Source organism: Zeus faber (genome assembly GCF_960531495.2).
Source record: "Zeus faber genome assembly, chromosome: 17".
NCBI classification, from domain to species: Eukaryota; Metazoa; Chordata; class Actinopteri; order Zeiformes; family Zeidae; genus Zeus; species Zeus faber.
The window spans coordinates 30,117,230-30,138,312 of NC_137204.1; the positions used below are offsets into that span (position 1 = coordinate 30,117,230).

Consider the following 21,083-nt stretch of genomic DNA (forward strand, 5'->3'; position numbering starts at 1 on the left):
ATGACGTTCTGCTTTATTACAAATCCTCATAATAACCTAACAAATGCATCATCGTAACATCATTCATCATTAAGTGGTCGTTATGTCCGATACGTGGGCGGCCGTTATCCTCCAGTGTTTCCAGCGACCCAAACAGAACCACTTCCTCAGTCCGGTTCTGATTTATGACTTAACCCTACAGCAGGTACCTTCCTCAACCCCCCCCCCCCCCGACCTCAAGACTCCAAGACCCCGAGCCCCAGACCCAGAGCTCCCACAGCCCCTCAAATCCCCCGACCCCAAGAACCCGAGCCACAGACCCACAGACCCACAGCCCCCCAAATCCCCAAAACCTACGACCCAAAGACCCCAAGCCACAGACACACAGTCCCCACCTGTCAACATTGGGATTTGAAAATAAGGGAAAGGGCAGTAAGAGAGTGACTGAGAAAGTCTCCTCATTTCAATTCAATTAGGAAACGGAGTAAAACAAATACAGTACATCTACAATAAAAACGCAGTTTTGATTGGTTTGGTTTGGAGGAACGGGGACGCGCAGCTGAGTGGAAATGGCTGCACTGGCCGCAGTCAACGTTACCGTCAACCTTTTAGATTTTTGAAAATGTTAAAAATACGGGAGATTTATGGGAATATATTGAGATGGGAGGACAGGGGCCACAAGGCTCGCGAGGGTTGGAGGGGAAACAGGAGGGTTGACAGGTATGCCCCAGAGACTCCGGCCCCCCAGCCCCAGAAACCCCCAACCCTAAAGCCCCCTTGCCCACCAGCCCCAGAGCCCCCTGGCCCCCCAGCCCTAGAGCCCTCCAGACCCCCAGCCACAGAGACCCCCAGCCCATCAGCCCCAGAGACCCCCAGACCCCCCAGCCCTAGAGCCCTCCAGACCCCCAGCCACAGAGACCCCCAGCCCATCAGCCCCAGAGACCCCCAGACCCCCCAGCCCTAGAGCCCTCCAGACCCCCCAGCCCTAGAGCCCTCCAGACCCCCAGCCACAGAGACCCCCAGCCCATCAGCCCCAGAGACCCCCGGCGCCCCAGCCTCGCCTTATGAAGCCCCGCCCTCTCGGACCCCGTCCCTCTGGAGCTCTGGCCCCAGATGCAATTGGACCCTTCACACTCAAAGTGCCTTTTCTACGTCATATCGTTGGACGCTCGCCTGTTTTTTCCCAGAATGCAACGCTGAGGGGGACCTGTCCGCGGCCACTGGGGCCCAGGTTCTATGCAGTCAGGTTGTTTTTTTTACCAGACCTGGGAATTCAAAAAAAGCTTAAAAAAGGAGAAAAAAGTATTTTTTATGATTAAAACAAAATAAAATAAAAAACTAAACTGTATTTCATGTACCCCCCCCCCCCCCCACTCCCCCAAACCCCAAAAGCTCCTTCCCCGGACCCCAGCTGAGCCTGTATTATAGATTATCAGCTTTTTATGGATATTCGATCGGTTCGTGTGCGAGCCGTCGTCAGTACCGAGTGTGTGCTCGTTTGTTTGTTTGTTTGTTTCTCTGTTTTTTTAAAGAACAACAACAATCTTTTCTCTTATGGATTTCTTTCCTCTCCTCTGGTTTCCTTGTAAGTAAAAAACAAAAAACAAAAACAAGTTGACAACAAAAAAAACAAAAAACAGAAAAGAAGAATCAGCGATTCGCAACGCGGCGGCGAGGCTTTGCCGTCGGCGGCCGTTTTGAAACGACTCAGTCGTCAGGATGGCGCGGAAACTGGAAGAGTATCTGAAAAAACAACCTATGTAAATGTACAAAAATATATAAACGATATATCAGGAGGGAGCCGCCTTTTCTCCTCCTTTTATGTTCATTTGGTTTTTCCAGGAGTTTGGTGCAGAGACGGTTAACAGCGCTAACAGTGCTAACGGCGCTAACAGTGAAACTTTTCACGACCTCCTCATGACTTGTGTCACTCTCCTCTGTTGCTATGACGACCTGCCTGCCATCCCAGTGGCACGGCAACATGCTCTGCCCCGCCCTAACCTTGCAGCGCCAGAACCTTTGTACATTGTATGCAACAAAAAATGGCAAAACTGAAACTTTACCATTATTTTGAACCTGTGTATGTAAAAGTTATATTTTTACATGTAGACTGGTGTTATTTTGTGTTTAGAAATATGTTGTATCAGTTTTTGTTAAAATATGGAAGAAGAAGAAAAAAAAAGTGATTTCAGTGTGTTTCAAATGAAAAAAACAAAACAAAACAAAATGTGTCGCATTGAAAAATGTGGAAAAGTTCCAGAATCATTTGAGTATTTGTTTGTTTGTTTGTGTTTCTGGGGGAGGGAGCGTTTGTTTTCGTTTTTTTAAGGAAGATAAATGAGAAAATCAAAACAGTAAATATTTCTTTCGATGTCGATTCCACCAGGTTTCCATTTTTTATTGTACTTTTGAGGGTTTGTGTAAATAGTCATGATCCACAGCGTCGGAGGCGTTTCCAGAGGTGATGAAGATGACGAGGATGATGATGTCGTTCCGTTGTTGTTTTTTTATTTGTTTGGTTTTTCGTTGTGACGCCCGCTTCACACCCGCTCCGCCGTCGCACCCCAACCCTCCACCTCAACGTCTACCGCCTGCGTTTACTTCCTTCTAACCCCGCTTCCGGTTTCACAAAAACAACCCGTCTCCATCGCAGGCAGGGCGGGGCTTTATCTCGGTGGGGGGCGGGGCTTATCACAGGCGCGTCCGAGGCTCTCCACAGGAAGGGGCGTGGTCCCGGGCGTTTGTAAGGTGCGTTGCGAAGCCGCAGCCGGAGGTTTCTCCGTCTTTTTTCGCGGTTTCACCCGAATCGGGAATCCCCCGCTGTCCCGCCCGTGTCTTACGGCAACAGGAGCCCAGGCGTCTTTCCGTCTCACCTGCCGTGGACACGCCCTCTCTCTGCAATGCAAAATGTTTGATTCCCGCCTGGTTGGGGTTCGTTTCAAATTTCTGCACAAACGGAAACAAAGGGCGAGCGGCCATGTTGTTTTTTAACCACGTTGGCTCCAGAATAAAGGGAACATCTGGTTCGTTCCACCGTCTTCTGCTGGAAGGAGGGCGTGGCTCCGCCTTCGTGTTGTTTTTATTATTTACGAGTTTCTTCGAAATAATTTGGTTTGAAATAGTCTTTGTTTGCGAGTAAACAAAGCGGCCACGCCCGGGCCACGCCCGGGCCACGCCCGGGCCACGCCCGGGCCACGCCCGGGCCACCTCGCTCCGCTTCTTAGATCTCCGCTCGTCATTTGGAAGTTGAGCTTTTGTCTTTGTTGAGTCCAAAGTAAACAAACAGGAAAGAGGTGTGTTGAGGTCAAAGGTCACAGGGTCCAGGCAGGAGTAACGGGGTCAAAGGTCACAGGCGGCAGTGAAGGGGTCACAGGTCGTGACCATTTTACTGATATTTGAGATAAGTATTATTTGTATTCATCTGGAGGCGTCGCGGCGCTTTCTTCTTCCTGTTTCCGTTCCAGGGTGTGGTCATCACCATGTGAACTTTGACCTTTTCTCATCCTTCTTGTTTCTTATGATGCAACTCAGTGAAGAGGTGGAAAAGAAGAGCTGCATGACGGGAGACCACGTTCATAATAGCAACCTTCAAAAACAATCAACTATCTCCACCTTATTCTATGACAGGAATATTAACAAACTACTTCAGAAAAGGGAACAAAAGAAGAAATTAAAGATAGAACATGAAAAACAAAACATCTTCCGCTTTGGAACCTTTCAAAAAGTGAATCATACAATAAAAAAAGGGTTTTCTCCCCTTTCCCACGATGTCATTTGAATCGGGTTTTACTGACGACGAGGAGCCTGAGGGCTCATGTCATGACTTTTCACCCTTCGTCAGGATCGGGTGATTTTGGAGCGACGGGGTATGAGGCGGGTGGGGTCAGCGGGTGGGGGCGCCGGGTGGGGGCGCCGTCCCATCGTAGCCCATGAAGACAAACAAAAGAACACTGCAGTGGCTTCCCCGAGCGCGGGAGGAGGGGCCTACAGTCTTGGTTTCATCCCAGTTTTCCGGTCGCGTCAGAAGTTTTTTTAATTTCCGTTTTTTTGGGGGGATTTTTTTACTCTTCAGTTTTGGTTCTGGGACCAGCTCCTTGTTGTCTTCTTTTACGTCAATATTTTTAATGATACGATTATTATTATTGTTATTATGGTTGTTATGATTGTTGTTATTATTGTTGCATCTTTTTTTTTCTTTTCTTTTTTTTCCCAAATTAAGGATCACTGCTTGGGAAACAGGTTGTTTTCTCACGGCTTCCTCCTCGGCCCCGCCCAGAAAATAGCTGCCGCCCGGTGGCTCTCGTCTCGTAGTGACTCCATGAGGTTCATGTTCATGACCGTTCTGTAGCAATAAATGTGCCATTTTTATAACCGAGCGCCGTCAACGCCTCTTGTTTGTTTTGTCGGTGCGGGCTTGGCTCCTGGGGGTCCTGTGAGGAAGTGCATCTACGTCACCAGACGTAGCGGAGGAGAGCAACTCTGGCGGGGTTTGCAGCTTGAAAAACAAATGTTCCCGACGGAAAAGAAACAAAGGAATCTTATGAAGTCATGAAGTTATGAAGTCATGAAGTTATGAAGTTATGAAATTATGAAATGATGAAGTCATGAAGTTATGAAGTTATGAAGTCACAAAGTCATGAAGTTATGAAGTTATGAAATTATGAAATGATGAAGTCATGAAGTTATGAAGATATGAAGTCATAAAGTCATGAAGTTATGAAGTCACAAAGTCATGAAGTCATGAAGTTATGAAGTCACAAAGTCATGAAGTCATGAAGTTATGAAGTTATGAAGTCACAAAGTCATGAAATTATGAAGTCATGAAGTTATGAAGTCACAAAGTCATGAAGTTATGAAGTCATGAAGTCATGAAGTTATGAAGTCATGAAGTCATGAAGTTATGAAGTTATGAAGTCACAAAGTCATGAAGTCATGAAGTTATGAAGTCATGAAGTCATGAAGTTATGAAGTCACAAAGTCATGAAGTCATGAAGTTATGAAGTTATGAAGTCACAAAGTCATGAAATTATGAAGTCATAAAGTTATGAAGTCATGAAGTTATGAACTTATGAACTTATGAACGTATGAAGTTATGAAGTTATGAAGTTATGAGGGCGGGAGGGAGGGAGAGAGAGACAGGTGGAGCTGTCTGTGGGTTTCACCCTGAACAACAGGTTTTTAGGCTGAAACCTGTTTGAAAGAATTCACCTGAAGTGCAGCACCGCCCCCTAGTGGTGGCAGCACCTGGCTGCAGACAACATGGCGGACATCCGCAGTCGACAGGAAATACGTCACGTCAGCAGCGGAAGTTTTTTCTTCCTCTTAGCGTCCCGTAAAACTCCCGAATCCTGCAGGGACTTAATTACTGGATGTGCTCTAATACTTTTTCATTCATGTACAGTGTGTGTGTATACACACACACACACGCCCAGTGTTATATTATCTTCTTTATTTTCTTGTTTATACTTTTATTTGGGGTCCAATTCCAAAGGGTTTGGAGCTCTATTGTTATTGTTAATGAAAAGCTGAGCTCAGTCGTCAATGGACGTCATGGATCCGCTGCATCCACAGACAAGATGAATAAAATGTGTATGGGGGGCGGTCCTGACACGCCGTCCTCCAAGTTGGATCCAGATGGCTCCATTATTGTGGGATCATTTGGTGAAAAACTGTATTTCTTTGTCATCTGCACAAGCGACGGCTCTCACAGGGCACATGATAGCGTTGCAGTCCAGTGATTGGTCAACAAGCGGGTCCTCACCAAGATGGCGGCACGTGCAGATGGAACTGATTCAGACTTTGATGATTGTGATCAACAATCACCAAGATGGAGAGTCTCCGAGTCTAGAACGGTGAGTAAACTCCAAGGTGGAGTCGTCACCATGGCAACTCAAACCCTAGTAACCACGCCCAGTTCCACAGTGAAAGGTGTTATTTTACCACAAGACGATTGGATGAAACATCATAAATATATAAACACTTCTGAGGACAACTGACACGCACCACACTAAGCTCTACAACCAAAAAACCCAACGACGTCACTGTCAGAATTGATAGACATTCCAGAGACGTCAACGTACACAAACGTCCTGAATTATAATGACTGGAAACAATGACGTCATCCAAGCAACATGTATTTATCCTGTGTGTGTGTTTTGAAATATTTATATTTTATACATATATTATATTATATATCATATTCATGTATATAATTATTGATACATTCATTGACATATTTATATATTTATACATTTATTGAGATATATATCTGGTCTGGTTTTAAATTCACACACAGATTCATAAAAATATACAAGGTTTATTCATTGGAAATATATTTACAAAGTCAATGCCTCTCCACAATGAGCCACTATCAAGTCAAGTCAAGTTGAAGAAGTCTTTAAAAAGTCTCCAATTCTTTGAAAAGTTTGACGTAACGTTTCATTCAAATGTATTTATTGAAAAGTTCCTATAAACAATGTATGAAACAGTGTGAATAAATACTGGAAGGTCACAAAACACCACCACAAAACACCAACTCAAAACACCACCACAAAACACTAACTCAAAACACCACCACAAAACACTAACTCAAAACACCACCACAAAACACCAACTCAAAACACCACCACAAAACACTAACTCAAAACACCACCACAAAACACCAACTCAAAACACCACCACAAAACACTAACTCAAAACACCACCACAAAACACCAACTCAAAACACCACCACAAAACACTAACTCAAAACACCACCACAAAACACCAACTCAAAACACCACCACAAAACACTAACTCAAAACACCACCACAAAACACTAACTCAAAACACCACCACAAAACACCAACTCAAAACACCATCACAAAACACCACCACAAAACACCAACTCAAAACAGCAACTCAAAACACCACCTCAAAACACCAACTCAAAACACCGCCACAAAACACCGCCACAAAACACCAACTCAAAACACCATCACAAAACACCAACTCAAAACACCACCTCAAAACACCACCTCAAAACACCACCACAAAACACCACCACAAAACACCACCTCAAAACACCATCACAAAACACCAACTCAAAACACCACCTCAAAACACCACCTCAAAACACCATCACAAAACACCACCTCAAAACACCATCACAAAACTACAACTCAAAACACCACCACAAAACACCATCACAAAACACCATCACAAGACACCACCACAAAAGGAAAAAGAAGTCAATCAGAGGTGCGTCTGGTTCGAGCCCGTCCAGGATGAGACTCGATAGGTGATCAGAGCAGAGAGCATCATGGGATGTGACCCTTCATGACCTCTGACCTCCAGGTCCAGGAGAAGATGATCAGGATCCCTCAGTGACCTGGATGGATGTGTTGAAGTATTTATTCTGTTTGTATTATATATATGTTATTATATATCATGATATGTATTACATGTTATTATATATCATTCAAGATTCAAGAGGTTTGTTCGTTACATACATCTTACATTTACATTTACATTTAGTCATTTATCAGACGCTTTTATCCAAAGCGACTTACAAGGGAGAATAACATTCAGCTACATTGCGACAGAGATTAGTGTAACAACAACATTAGTGTAACAACAACATTAGTGTAACAATAAATACTGCAAGGTGGTGCTAAGTAATTGTAGGTTAGGACAGGAGGTACTCACTGAAGAGCTGGGTCTTCAGGTGCTTCTTAAAGACAGAGAGGGAGGTCCCCGCTCTGGTCATTTTTGGCAGCTCGTTCCACCAACGTGGAACTACAAATGAGAATAGCCTGGATTGCCGTGGCTGTATGGCCGGCAGAGCCAGGCCACGCTCATTTGACGAGCGCAGCATCCGGGGGGCAACATGTGCTCTTACAAGAGCATTGAAGTAGGCGGGAGCATTCCCAGCAATCACTCTGTAGGCCAGCATCAGAGACTTGAACTTGATGCGGGCGGCTACAGGTAACCAAGCGGCTACAGGTAACCAAGCGGCTACAGGTAACCAAGCGGCTACAGGTAACCCAGCGGCTACAGGTAACCAAGCGGCTACAGGTAACCCAGCGGCTACAGGTAACCCAGCGGCTACAGGTAACCCAGCGGCTACAGGTAACCCAGCGGCTACAGGTAACCAAGCGGCTACAGGTAACCAAGCGGCTACAGGTAACCAAGCGGCTACAGGTAACCCAGCGGCTACAGGTAACCCAGCGGCTACAGGTAACCAAGCGGTTACAGGTAACCAAGCGGCTACAGGTAACCAAGAGGCTACAGGTAACCAAGCGGCTACAGGTAACCAAGCGGTTACAGGTAACCAAGCGGCTACAGGTAACCAAGCGGCTACAGGTAACCAAGCGGCTACAGGTAACCAGTGGAGCTGGATGAGCAGCGGAGTGACATGTGCCCTCTTTGGCTGGTTGAACACCAGTCGCACCGCTGCATTCTGTATCATCTGCTGTGGCTTCACCGCACAGGCCTCAAGCCTGTTAAGAGGGCGTTGCAGTAGTCGAGACGGGACATCACCAAGGTTTGCAGCAGCAGTTGAGTGACATATTGGCTCAGGTACGGCCTGACTTTTCGGATGTTGAATAGTGTGAAGCGGCAGGACCGGGAGACGGCGGCAACATGGTCCGAGAATGTCAGTTGGTCATCAATAATGACACCAAGATTCCTTGCAGCCTTGGCCATCTACATACTTTCATACATATATGCAGTGAAATGTAATAATATATATATCATTATATGTGTTATATGTTATTATATATTGTTATTTGTATGACATGTTATTATATATCATTATATGTGTTACTATAGGTGATCAGTAACCTGCATGCATGGATGCATGTGTAGTGTAATCCATTGATTGACTTGCAGTTCAGGGACGATTTTTGTTCTGGACTTGAACTCTGGTAACCTCCGCCTGGAAACAGCCTCCAGGGCTCTGACGATAATCTAAAAAGATCCACTCCTCCCTGGTGTCCTGGAGGTCAGGGGGCTCAAGGCCTGAGCCCCCTGACCTCCAGGACAGCACCAGCACCCTCCCGGTTCTCACTTCCGTTCTTTGAAAGATATTTCACAAACAACGACACAATCACTGATCCACTTATAATAACGTCTGACGGTTTCAAAGCTCTCACTGACCTAGAACCAAACCAAACCAACGTGGAGGCTCAGCGGTGGAGGCTCAGCGGTGGAGGCTCAGCGGTGGAGGCTCAGCGGTGGAGGCTCAGCGGTGGAGGCTCAGCGGTGGAGGCACAGCGGTGGAGGCTCAGCGGTGGAGGCTCAGCGATGGAGGCACAGCGGTGGAGGCTCAGCGGTGGAGCTCAGCGGTGGAGGCGCAGCGGTGGAGGCGCAGCGGTGGAGGCACAGCGGTGGAGGCTCAGCGGTGGAGGCTCAGCGGTTGAGGCTCAGCGGTGGAGGCTCAGCGGTGGAGGCTCAGCGGTGGAGGCTCAGCGGTGGAGGCACAGCGGTGGAGGCTCAGCGGTGGAGGCTCAGTGGTGGAGGCTCAGCGGTGGAGGCGCAGCGGTGGAGGCTCAGCGGTGGAGGCGCAGCGGTGGAGGCTCAGCGGTGGAGGCTCAGAGCTGGAGGCTCAGTGCTGGAGGCTCACATGGAGGCGCAGCGGTGGAGGCTCACATGGAGGTGCAGCGGTGGAGGCTCAGCGGTGGAGGCGCAGCGGTGGAGGCTCAGCGGTGGAGCCTCACATGGAGGCGCAGCGGTGGAGGCTCAGCGGTGGAGGCTCAGCGGTGGAGGCGCAGCGGTGGAGGCTCAGCGATGGAGGCACAGCGGTGGAGGCTCAGCGGTGGAGCTCAGCGGTGGAGGCGCAGCGGTGGAGGCGCAGCGGTGGAGGCTCAGCGATGGAGGCGCAGCGGTGGAGGCTCAGCGGTGGAGGCTCAGCGGTGGAGGCTCAGCATTGGAGGCTCAGCGGTGGGGGCTCAGCGGTGGAGGCTCAGCGGTGGAGGCTCAGCGGTGGGGGCTCAGCGGTGGAGGCTCAGCGGTGGAGGCTCAGCGGTGGAGGCTCAGCGGTGGGGGCTCAGCGGTGGGGGCTCAGCGGTGGAGGCTCAGCGGTGGAGGCTCAGCGGTGGAGGCTCAGCGGTGGGGGCTCAGCGGTGGGGGCTCAGCGGTGGGGGCTCAGCGGTGGAGGCTCAGCGGTGGAGGCTCAGCGGTGGGGGCTCAGCGGTGGGGGCTCAGCGGTGGGGGCTCAGCGGTGGAGGCTCAGCGGTGGAGGCTCAGCGGTGGAGGCTCAGCGGTGGAGGCTCAGCGGTGGGGGCTCAGCGGTGGGGGCTCAGCGGTGGGGGCTCAGCGGTGGGGGCTCAGCGGTGGGGGCTCTCTGGACTTTCACACATTACAGAGTGAACAGTGAAGCTGGCAGAGCAGCTTCCTGCTGTTCTGCTCCCGTGTTGGAACGGCTTCCCAGTCCATCTGTGATACGAGGCATATTATAGATAAATATTATTATAGGAAGATACTGTTATGGATAGATATTATACACAGTTTATCTTTCTATAATAATACCAGTGCACGCCTGTTCAAAATGTTGAGACTTTCTCAGAAATTTCAATGTCACGGTTTAACAAAACGTCGGTGATTCATTCCTGCTTCCACAATGGAAGATGAGACTGTCGGTTCGCGTCCGACAGCGGGAAAAGAAGCCCCGCCCCGCTGGCTCTGTTCAGGAAGAGCTCATTAACATTATACGTGTCGTGTCCAAACTGCATCAAATTGGACGCTGCACGTCCTTGGGTCCTCAGCGAAGTGTGAAGGAGGTCGGATGAACGGTTGTCCAGATAATCCAAGTACATGCAGACAAACAGACAGACAGACAGACAGACAGACAGACAGACGGATTCCCTCCTTAATATATACATATATATATGTGTATATATATATATGTATATATATATATATATATATATATATATATATATATATATATATATATATATATATATATATACATGTTGTCTGCGTCCACGTCCCTCTCCCTACTGGAAAGCACATAAGCCTGGTCAGCCTGGTTCGCATGGTTCACATGGGATTTATGAAAAATATCCCTGAATATGAATATGAGTCTGTGTGGCAGTGGAAGCAGGATCTGGAATTCCTTCATTTCCTGTTTGTTCATCACGATGATGCTGAAGGTCTTAAAGGTAGAGTTGACCAAAACCATCAAACATCATGATGAGGCAGTGTTGACTGGCACGGCATCAAGCAATAAAATCAACAACAACAGTAAAAACAGCATCAACAACAGTAACAACAACAACAACATCAACAACAACAGTAACAACAACATCAGCAACAGTAACAACAACAACAACATCAACAACAACAGTAACAACAACATCAGCAACAGTAACAACAACAACAACATCAACAGCAACAACAACAACAACAACAGTAACAACAACAACAGTAACAACAACAAAAACATCAACAGTAACAACATTTCTCTGGCCTTCAGATGGACCTGTCCTCCTGTGTAGTGTTCTGATGGCAGCCATCATGGACTGTTGTTCCTGTGCCAGCCACTGGGTGGTGATGTACCTTCCTTGTATATACTATATACTGTATATATATACTGTACTGTATAAATATATATATATACTGCATATGCATACTGTGTATACAGTATATGTACCTTCCTTGTATATACTATATACTGTATATATATACTGTACTGTATAAATATATATATATATATACTGCATATGCATACTGTGTATACAGTATATGTACCTTCCTTGTATATACTATATACTGTATATATATACTGTACTGTATAAATATATATATATACTGCATGTATTTGTATGTGACAAATAATCTCTTGAACTTGAACTTGAACATATGCATACTGTGTATACAGTATATGTACCTTCCTTGGCGCCCCCCTAGAGTCCCTCTGTTGACATTACTATATATATATATTATATATATATATATATATATATATATATATCCTTATCTCAGCAGCAGCATGTCTTGTGTTATCTCACCTCGCTATTTATCAGTCACTGGGTAAAGGTTGGAATGGAGCGACACTCCCAACTGCAGCATGCAGCTCTAGAAACACACACACACACACTTACACACAAACACACCCAACACACACACACTCACATACAGGTGACCTAACCTGCATACCTTGCAGGTTCGAAAGTACTGTCCGCCTGTCTAGTGGTTCTATGACTGAATAGAGCAAGGCAGCGTTGGTGCCTTGCTCTCAGGAATTTAACACCCAACCCTCCTGTGTTAGTGGCTTGACCTAGGGAATTTAACACCCAACCCTCCAGTGTTAGTGCCTTGCTCTAGGGAATTTAACACCCAACCCTCCAGTGTTAGTGCCTTGCTCAGAGGGTACAAGAGAGGATGCTGAAATGCTGAAGCTTATTCTACTCTGTAACTCCACCAATGTAATCCCCTCTCGGCTCACGGCCCCTCTCAGAGCCCCCACTGGACACACCTGTGGGCTTTAGGAAAACAAATGGAAATCCCATAATAATCAGCCACAGAGTCCTGGAGCACTGTCCACCAGACGCGGCTCAGTTTATTAGTCGTGGAGACAAACGTTTATTTTATTTTATTCTATTTATTTATTTTATTTCATTTTTTTTTTTACCCTGTGCTGTCAGCATGCTGAACATACAACACAGTATTTGTTCCATTGCATCCAAGACAGAGTTAGTTGCAAGTGGAGTTGAACTTGTCAACCTGCAATGACTCTCTTTATTTATTCTTTAATCATCAACAACTGCTGCAACAACTCTGTCCTGTGACGAGCAGAGCACACAACCACCAGCAACCCCCCTCTTTGGAGAACCATCTCACCATGTTTTGGTCTTTAAGCAACTAATCATCATGACTACTCCAAGAGGGAGAATCACCACAGTGAGACAATTAAACATAGAAACAAACAACATGTACATGGAAAAACATAAACATAGAAGCAAACAACTACATGTTCATGAAAAACAAACATGTACATGGAAAACAAACAACATGTACATGGAAAACAAACAACAACATGTACATGGAAAAACAAACATAGGACCAAACAACTACATGTTCATGAAAAACAAACAACATGTACATGGAAAACAAACAACATGTACATGGAAAACAAACAACAACATGTACATGGAAAACAAACAACAACATGTACATGGAAAAACATAAACATAGAAACATCAGATGAAAACATGTATTGACAGAGCAGAGTTAATTTAGTTATGGCAGTAAATGAGGGAGAAAAGGAGAGGGATGCAACCAGGAGGGTGTTGGGGGTGTGTTCAAAGCAGGTGCTGGTGGTGTGTGTGTATGTGTGTGTGTGTGTGTGTGTGTGTGTGTGTGTGTGTGTGTGTGTGTGTGTGTGTGTGTGTGTGTGTGTCCACTGGTGAGTGTACAGATCTTATCCCAGTTGGTTCTGGTGTATATGGTCGGTATTATGTCTCGTAGCAGTGGAAAGGGCCCGAAGCCCCCGAGACACCCTACAGCTGCAGGAAGGCCCTCAGCACCCTGGCCTGCGGCCACAGAAGACCCCCCGGGCCCCCAGAGAAGCCAGAGGGCCGTGGAGCCCCACCCACGCCCGGCCCCGCGGAGCATTACCTAGTCCCAGGGAGCATGAGGAGACCCCGCTCCCCAGGGGCGCACAAATACAATCCACCCTCAAGCGTAGGCACAAGACGCAGCCGCGGGCGCAGAACCTGGGCCGGGGGCGCCGGGCACAGACAGAGAGGGCATCACCCCGCCCAAACCGCCCGCCCGGCGGGACACCTGTGCCCAGCCACGCCCAGCGTAAGGGCGTGGCCCACCCCACCGCAGCCCACCAGACGCCCCATCCGGCCGCCGGCGCTGAGTGCCCATCCACGTAGCAGAGTGTGTTCCCGACTGGTGCGCAGCTGCCACCGTGCTCGGGTTTTCTCCTGATCTGGGACCTGATTAAAAAGATGAAGCCTTCCCTGTCTCCGACCACCACCTGGAGCCACACCCGGAGGTGAGGGCCACACTGCACCTGAGGGCCCCCTGGAGGGAGGACGCCTGGGATGGGAGACACCAATAAAACCATTCTTCTTCTTCTTCGGAGACATACAAAACAGACATAGCCACATAAATACAAATATACAGAATATACAAATGGAAATCTGTGCACAGGATAAGTTGTTGGTATGTATGTGTGTGTGTGTCCGTGGTAACGGGCGTAGCGTGGCCCCGCCCTCGCTGTGGAATGTGAGGTGTGGAGCGCTGCTCACTACCCACAGCACCTGGTCTCAGGGAACAGCTCGAAAGGGGAGTGGAGTAAAAATAAATGGAAGAAAAAATATAAATATTGATCAGATTGAGATCTGAGTCACTGGATGAACTCAAACATATCGAATATGAATTTCATCTTAATTTTATTTATCATGTATTTATTAATGATATTATTTTCAAGATTGATTTATTTCTTTACTATAAATGTACATTTATATTATTGATTTAGCAGACACTTTTGTCCAAAGCAAACTTACATGTACAGTATTTACTTTCTCAATTTAAAGTTTAGGCTTTAATGTTTACATTTTTAATTCATGAAACAAAAACAAAAAGGTTTTGCAAATTTTGCGATTTTCTTAAATTTAATCAAAATATTTATTTTTTTTCTGATTTTTACATCCATCTATCTATATGTGTTTATATGTGTGTATATGTGTGTATATGTGTGTATACAGTATATGTGTATCTGTGTGTATATTTGTGTGTATACTGGCCGTATCTATATGTGTGTACATGTGTTTATATGTCTATATGTGTTTATAGGTGTGTATACTTTCCTATATGTGTGTATATGTGTGGGTATGTGTGTTTACATGTGTGTATCTATACATCATATAGAATCTCTGGGTGAAATGTTCTTCAGGAGAGTGAATGAGTAACTCTCACCACACCCCTGTTCAAGGTTTCTGAGGTGAGGGTTCGATGCCCTAGAGCAAGGCCCTAACCCTGCAGGATTGGGGGTTTTATGCCCATGCCCTTGAGCAAAGCACTAACCCTGGTCCTTGGTCTTATTCTTACTATTTGGTCGTATGTGGTTTAAGTGCTATTATTTGGTCCTATTGGTCTAATTTTGTGCTATTTGGTACTATGTGTACTATTTTGTCCCATCGGTCCTATTGGTACTACTTGGTCATATTTAGTCACATTTGGTTCTATTGGAACTTCTTGACACTGTTTTCTTATATGTTGTATTATTTGTCCTATGTGATCTTATTTGGTGTTATTTGTACAATTTGGTTATATTTGGTCACATTTTGCCCTATTTGGTATTATGTGGTCTTGTTGTTATTATTTGGCCTTATTGGTCCCATTTTATCCTATTTGGTTCTATTTGTACTATTTTCTTCTTTTGGTCCTACTGGTACTACTTGGTACTATTTGGTTAGATTTGGAATTATTTGGTACTATGTGATCTTATTGGTCCTATTTGGTCATATTTGTCCTATTTGGTCCTTTTGAGTCCTATTTGGTCTTATTTGGTCTTATTTGTACTCTCTGGTACAATTTGGTCCTATTTGGTACTATTTGTACTATTTTGTCCTATTGGTCCTGTTGGTTCTACTTGGTCATAGTTGCTTATATTTGGTATTATTTGATACAATGTTATCTTATTGGTCCAAGTAGGTCCTAGTTGGTCCTATTTGTACTATTCAATTCTATTTGGTATTATTTAGTACTTTGTGGTCTGATTGGTCCTATGTGGTCCCATTTGGTAATTTTTGTGAACTATGTGACCTTATTTGGTGTTATTTGTACTATTTTGTCCTATTTGATATTACTTGGTCATATTTGGTCATGATATGACCAACTATGACCAAGTAAGAAAAAGAAACAGAAAAAGAAAGAAAAATAAACAAAAAGAAAAAGAAAAAGAAAAAGATAAAGAAAAAGATAAAGAAAGGCACCGACAAGCAACATAGAAAGAAAGTCGCCCGAAGAACAACAAACATTCCAAAAATAGTTTGAGCATTTTTTTCAGCACTGCAACTTTCCAAACATGATGAACTGAATAAATAGAGAGAGAGGGAGAGAGAGAGAGAGAAGGAGGACAAGCGAGAGGGAGAGAGAGAGGGAGAAAGTGAGAGAGAGAGGGAGAGAGAGGAATTTAACGTGAGAGAGAGACAGTGAAGGAATTTAGGACTGTGACGTAGACGTCACTTAATGAGGATGAGGTCACTCTTACTATGCAGCGACTCAGTGTCCAGGTATCCAGGGAGGAGGGGCGGGGTCCAGGTATGAGGGCGTGGCCCGCGTGTGCGTGTGCGTGCGCGTGCGTCTGTGTGGGTGAGACAGGCCCGGAGGCCCCGCCCCCTTTCTGCACGCAGCTCTTCAGCAGGTGAAGCCGTCGGTTCCACCCACAAGACAAACTCCCTCCACCCGACAAGGAGCTGCCAGTCTGCACCAGCACCCAGGAGCCAGCACAGGTGAGCTAATACTTACCATTTATAGTACTTGACAATACTTATAATTTATACTACTTTACAATGCTTATCATTTATAGTACTTTACAATACTTACCATTTATACTACTTTACAATGCTTATCATTTATACTACTTTACAATACTTACCATTTATACTACTTTACAATACTTATCATTTATACTACTACTACAATACTCATTATGATGATGCGTGTGGAGTCAGACTCACTGAAGTTGAACCTTCATGATGAGGTTGGATCCAATACTTTGATCTAATACTTTGATATAATACTTTGATATTATACTTTGATCTAATACTTTGATCTAATACGTTGATCTAATACTTTGATATTATACTTTGATATTATACTTTGATCTGATACTTTGATCTAATACTTTGATCTAATACTTTGATTTAACACTTTGATCCAATACTTTGATCCAATACTTTGACCTAATACTTTGGATCTAATACTTTGATCCAATACTGTGATCTAATACTTGGATCTACTACTTTGATCTAACCCCCTGATCAAATACTTTGATCAAATACTTTGATCTAATACTATGATCCAACCCAGTCCCATCTCTTGCCCACGCTGTGTTGTCTTTGCTCGTCAGCGTCTGTGCTGGAGCCAGTTGCTTTGAGAGACGATGAAGCTGCATTTCAACGAAAAGACGTAAAATAACAAACCATTTCAAGTAGGAGTTGAGGCGTTTGTTCCAGTGAGGGAAGCTGCGTTTGCTGTGTTTCTTCCGGTGAGGGTTAGGGTTCTCAGCAGGACACTTGTTTGTGTACTTCCACGGTGTAGTTGTAGGGTTAGGGTTCTCGGCGGGACACTTGTTTGTGTACTTGCACGGTGTGGTTGTAGGTCCTTGCAGCTGTGTCCAGACGACGTGCGGCCTCTGATAAGGTGCAGCGACCCACCTCCTCAAAGTCAGTTGGTTTGAGCCGTGCTGTCAAGCGGGCCGGCCGTGCCACGCGGGGCGGTTTGATGCCGTCGCATCCAAGATGGAGTTCATCTGCCAGCGCAGTTAGAGATCTCGACCTGCAGAGCGTCTTTATCGAACGTCAAGAACCGCTGCGATGACCCCGTCCGGTGGACCCCCACCCTCGTCTCGTGCTGCAGCCCCACCTGTCCTGGGTCTAGGTAATCGGGGCCCGGGCTCAGAGTGGCTGTACACCTGTCGTCGATTGGTTTAATGAGCAACAGGTAAAACCCCCATCCCCTTGTCATGACACGTGTCCGTCTGCTCCTGGCTTGGTCGACCAAAGGGCCGCGCGGACGATTGGAGATCTCGCCGCCTTCCAATCCTCTGGGGATTTCTAAATGCAAGTGAGTTGCTAGAACACCCGGCAGAAAAATACGGCCCTCACATTTTTACCGGAAAAGACGTCGTTACCGGAAACGATGCGCTCTCCCGTTCTCCTCCATAGTGAAACTAACCGGAGATGTAGCCGATCACTTTGTAACCCGGAGAGAGCTTTTAGGAACAAGTACAGTCTTTGTTTTTTTTACCAACCAATATGTTTCAAATATCAACAAGCTTAAAGGAGTTTCCCTCTGTGACTGCGGCTGAGCCATCCTATAATGCCCGTGTTGCTGGTACGAGTGTTGACAAGCATGCACAACTTCTGCATGTCAGCGCCCCAATATGAAGGACCGGCCTCAAAACTTCTGATTGGTTCTGCAATGCAGGGGTTTCCCTGCATTGCAGAACTCCCCAATTGTTTCCACCCAGTTTTAGCAACGACACCTGGGAGAGTGTTCTGAGCGTCTAGTGGAGCCAAGGCACTCCAACCCTAACCCTGTGGGAGGACAATGCCTTGCTCAGGGGCAGCGACTGATCCCCACAGGGAATAGAACCAATAACCCTGCAGTGTATCAGTCGATCTGTCTATGTATCTATCTGTCTATCTGTCTCTCTGTCTGTCTGTCTGTGTGTCTGTCTGTCTGTGTCTGTCTGGCAGTCTGTTGCTTGAACAAACCCAAATTTCCAAAGCAGGAATATTACAATTCAGGAGCAAACATCCTGATGGTTGTTTAATAATAAATACACAAAACAAAAGAAATGAAATTAACATGATTTCCGCTCGGCTCATAAAAGACAGCGTGACAGGTTGATATTATTCATTAAATAATAATTTGTCGATAAATGACAGTTTACAACAATTAAATATAATTAATAACAAAATAATAACATAATAATATAATAAAATAATAATAAATAGCAATAATAATAATAACAATAATAAATAATAACAATAATAATAATAATAAATAAAGCTTTAGTGTGGTTCCGTAAAACACATCCGGTCATAAGAGATGACGTCATCATTCATGAAGGTCCCTGAAGAAGCTCCCGTCCTCCCTGCATCACACGGACACCAAACAAAGCTTCCTCCCAAGCTTCTTACAACTTCCTGCCGTGCGACCACCATTATACCTTACCTTCCATTACCTTCCATTATCTTTCATTAAACCTTATCTTACTTTACCTTACATTATACCTTATTTTACCTTAACTTACATTAAATCTTATCTTACCTTCCCATATCCTAATATGGGACTCTGATCTAATCATCGTAGTAATTACATTATGGTGTGTAAATCTGTCTTGCCACCATCTTTCTCTTTCTTCTTCATCTTTCCTTCTCTGCTCTGTTTGTCATCTTAGTTTGTTTGTTTTCCTGTTTGTGTCCAATTAGTGTTAATGGCAAACACACACACACACACACACACACACACTCACTTGTAAACAAACAGTTTCTCTCTCCCTCAACCTCTCTCTGTCTCTCAGGGTTTAATGTATTTTTAATCGTCTGCATTCTTTTCTTTCACTGAAACCGAGGGTAAACCAACCAGACTGACCAGAAAGGAACACACTCACACACACACACACACACACACACACACACACACACACACACACACACAACTTTCTCTTCTTCTTCTCCACTCTCTCACTCCCACTCTCGTCCTTATTCTAAGTTCAATTCAGTAAACTTTATTGACCGGCCAGCTGCTCACGACGATTATTTACTATTGATCAGTTGTGTGTGTGTGTGTGTGTGTGTGTGTGTGTGTGAGTGTGTGTGTGTGTGTGTGTGTGTGTGTGTGTGTGTGTGTGTGTGTGTGTGTGTGTGTGTGTGTGTGTGTGTGTGTGTGTGTGCGTGTGTGTGTGAGTGTGTGTGTGTGTGTGTGTGTGTGTGTGTGTGTGTGTGTGTGTGTGTGTGTGTGTGTGTGTGTGTGTGAGTGTGTGTGTGTGTGTGTGAGTGTGTGTGTGTGTGTGCAATGGGAGTATTTGTGACAGGGTGTGTCTGTTCTACCTACTGGGCGTGTACAAATACCATAAATTCTCTGTACTTCTACTTCTGCTGATCTAGTGAACAAATGCAAGGAATCTACAGAACAATCTAGTTTACAAGTACAAGGAATATAGTGTACAAGTACAAGGAATCTACTTCATTCTGGTAGTAAGTGGTTTATCATCACGTTACGTCATTTAACGCGTACAATAAGTACTTTATTCAGTACTATCAGTTTTTCAAAAGGCAGTTTTAGGATCCAGTTTGGATTTACACTCACCGTCATCTTGGCAGGATCAGAGTCTGAGCTTTATAGATGTTGGTGGAGGAGACGGAGTCTTTGTGCTGGGGGCGGGGCCAGTGAAACCACCACATGCACCAAACATTTGATCTTAGGGCAAGAATTCAGAATTAGGGCCCCAGCCCCGAAGGGGCTATTGTTTTTATCAATGAAAGACGGACGTCAGGGATCCACTGCACTCACAGACAAGATGAATAAAATGTGTGTTATTATTATTATGAAGTCAGTAAAACACTCACTTTATTTATTTATAGTTTTATTAAATACATTATTATTATTATGAAGTCAGTAAAACACTCACTTTATTAATTTATAGTTTTGTTAAATACATTATTATTATTATTATTATTATGAAGTCAGTTAAACACTCACTTTATCTATTTATAGTTTTATTAAATACATTATTATTATTATAAAGTCAGTTAAACACCACTTCATTTATTTATAGCTTTATTAAATACATTATTATTATTATTATAAAGTCAGTTAAACACCACTTCATTTATTTATAGCTTTATTAAATACATTATTATTATTATTATAAAGTCAGTTAAACACCACTTCATTTATTTATAGCTTTATTAAATACATTATTATTATTATTATGAACTCAGTTAAACACCACTTTTTTTATTTATAGTTTTATTAAATACATTATTATTATTATTATTATGAAGTCAGTTAAACACCACTTTATTTATTTATAGTTTTATTAAATAAATTATTATTTTTATTATGAAGTCACATGGGAAAATGATAGTATCAGTGTTTTTACATTTTCAGGTTGTGAGGTAATGTTGTGTTGAGTGTGTGTGTGTGTGTGTGTGTGTGTGTGTGTGTGTGTGTGTGTTTTCTGGCCAAGCCTCGGCTCATCTTTTTGATCTGAATGAATTATGACAGTTTATCGCTACGGTAACGGAGGTATCGAGTGGAGAAACACACAGACTTGTGCAAATACTTTATCCTGTGTGTGTGTGTGTGTGTGTGTATGTGTGTGTGTGTGTGTGTGTGTGTGTCTTGTGAAATGTTCATTTTTGGAC

At 44.6% G+C, this 21,083-nt stretch overlaps 1 protein-coding gene across 1 annotated transcript in view; it reads left to right on the forward strand.

The window, feature by feature from the left end:
* Positions 1-5,744: 5,744 nt before the first annotated feature.
* The window catches only part of LOC307243092 (uncharacterized protein), a gene marked incomplete at its 5' end in the record, with an annotated part of 53,599 nt that continues 38,260 nt past the window's right edge, over positions 5,745-21,083 (forward strand). Inside the window, 3 exons of the mRNA XM_080017742.1 lie at positions 5,745-5,831; positions 9,122-10,292; positions 16,372-16,433. Of these exons, the coding sequence (XP_079873868.1) occupies positions 5,745-5,831; positions 9,122-10,292; positions 16,372-16,433 (1,320 nt within the window). The remainder of the gene's footprint in view (positions 5,832-9,121; positions 10,293-16,371; positions 16,434-21,083) is intronic.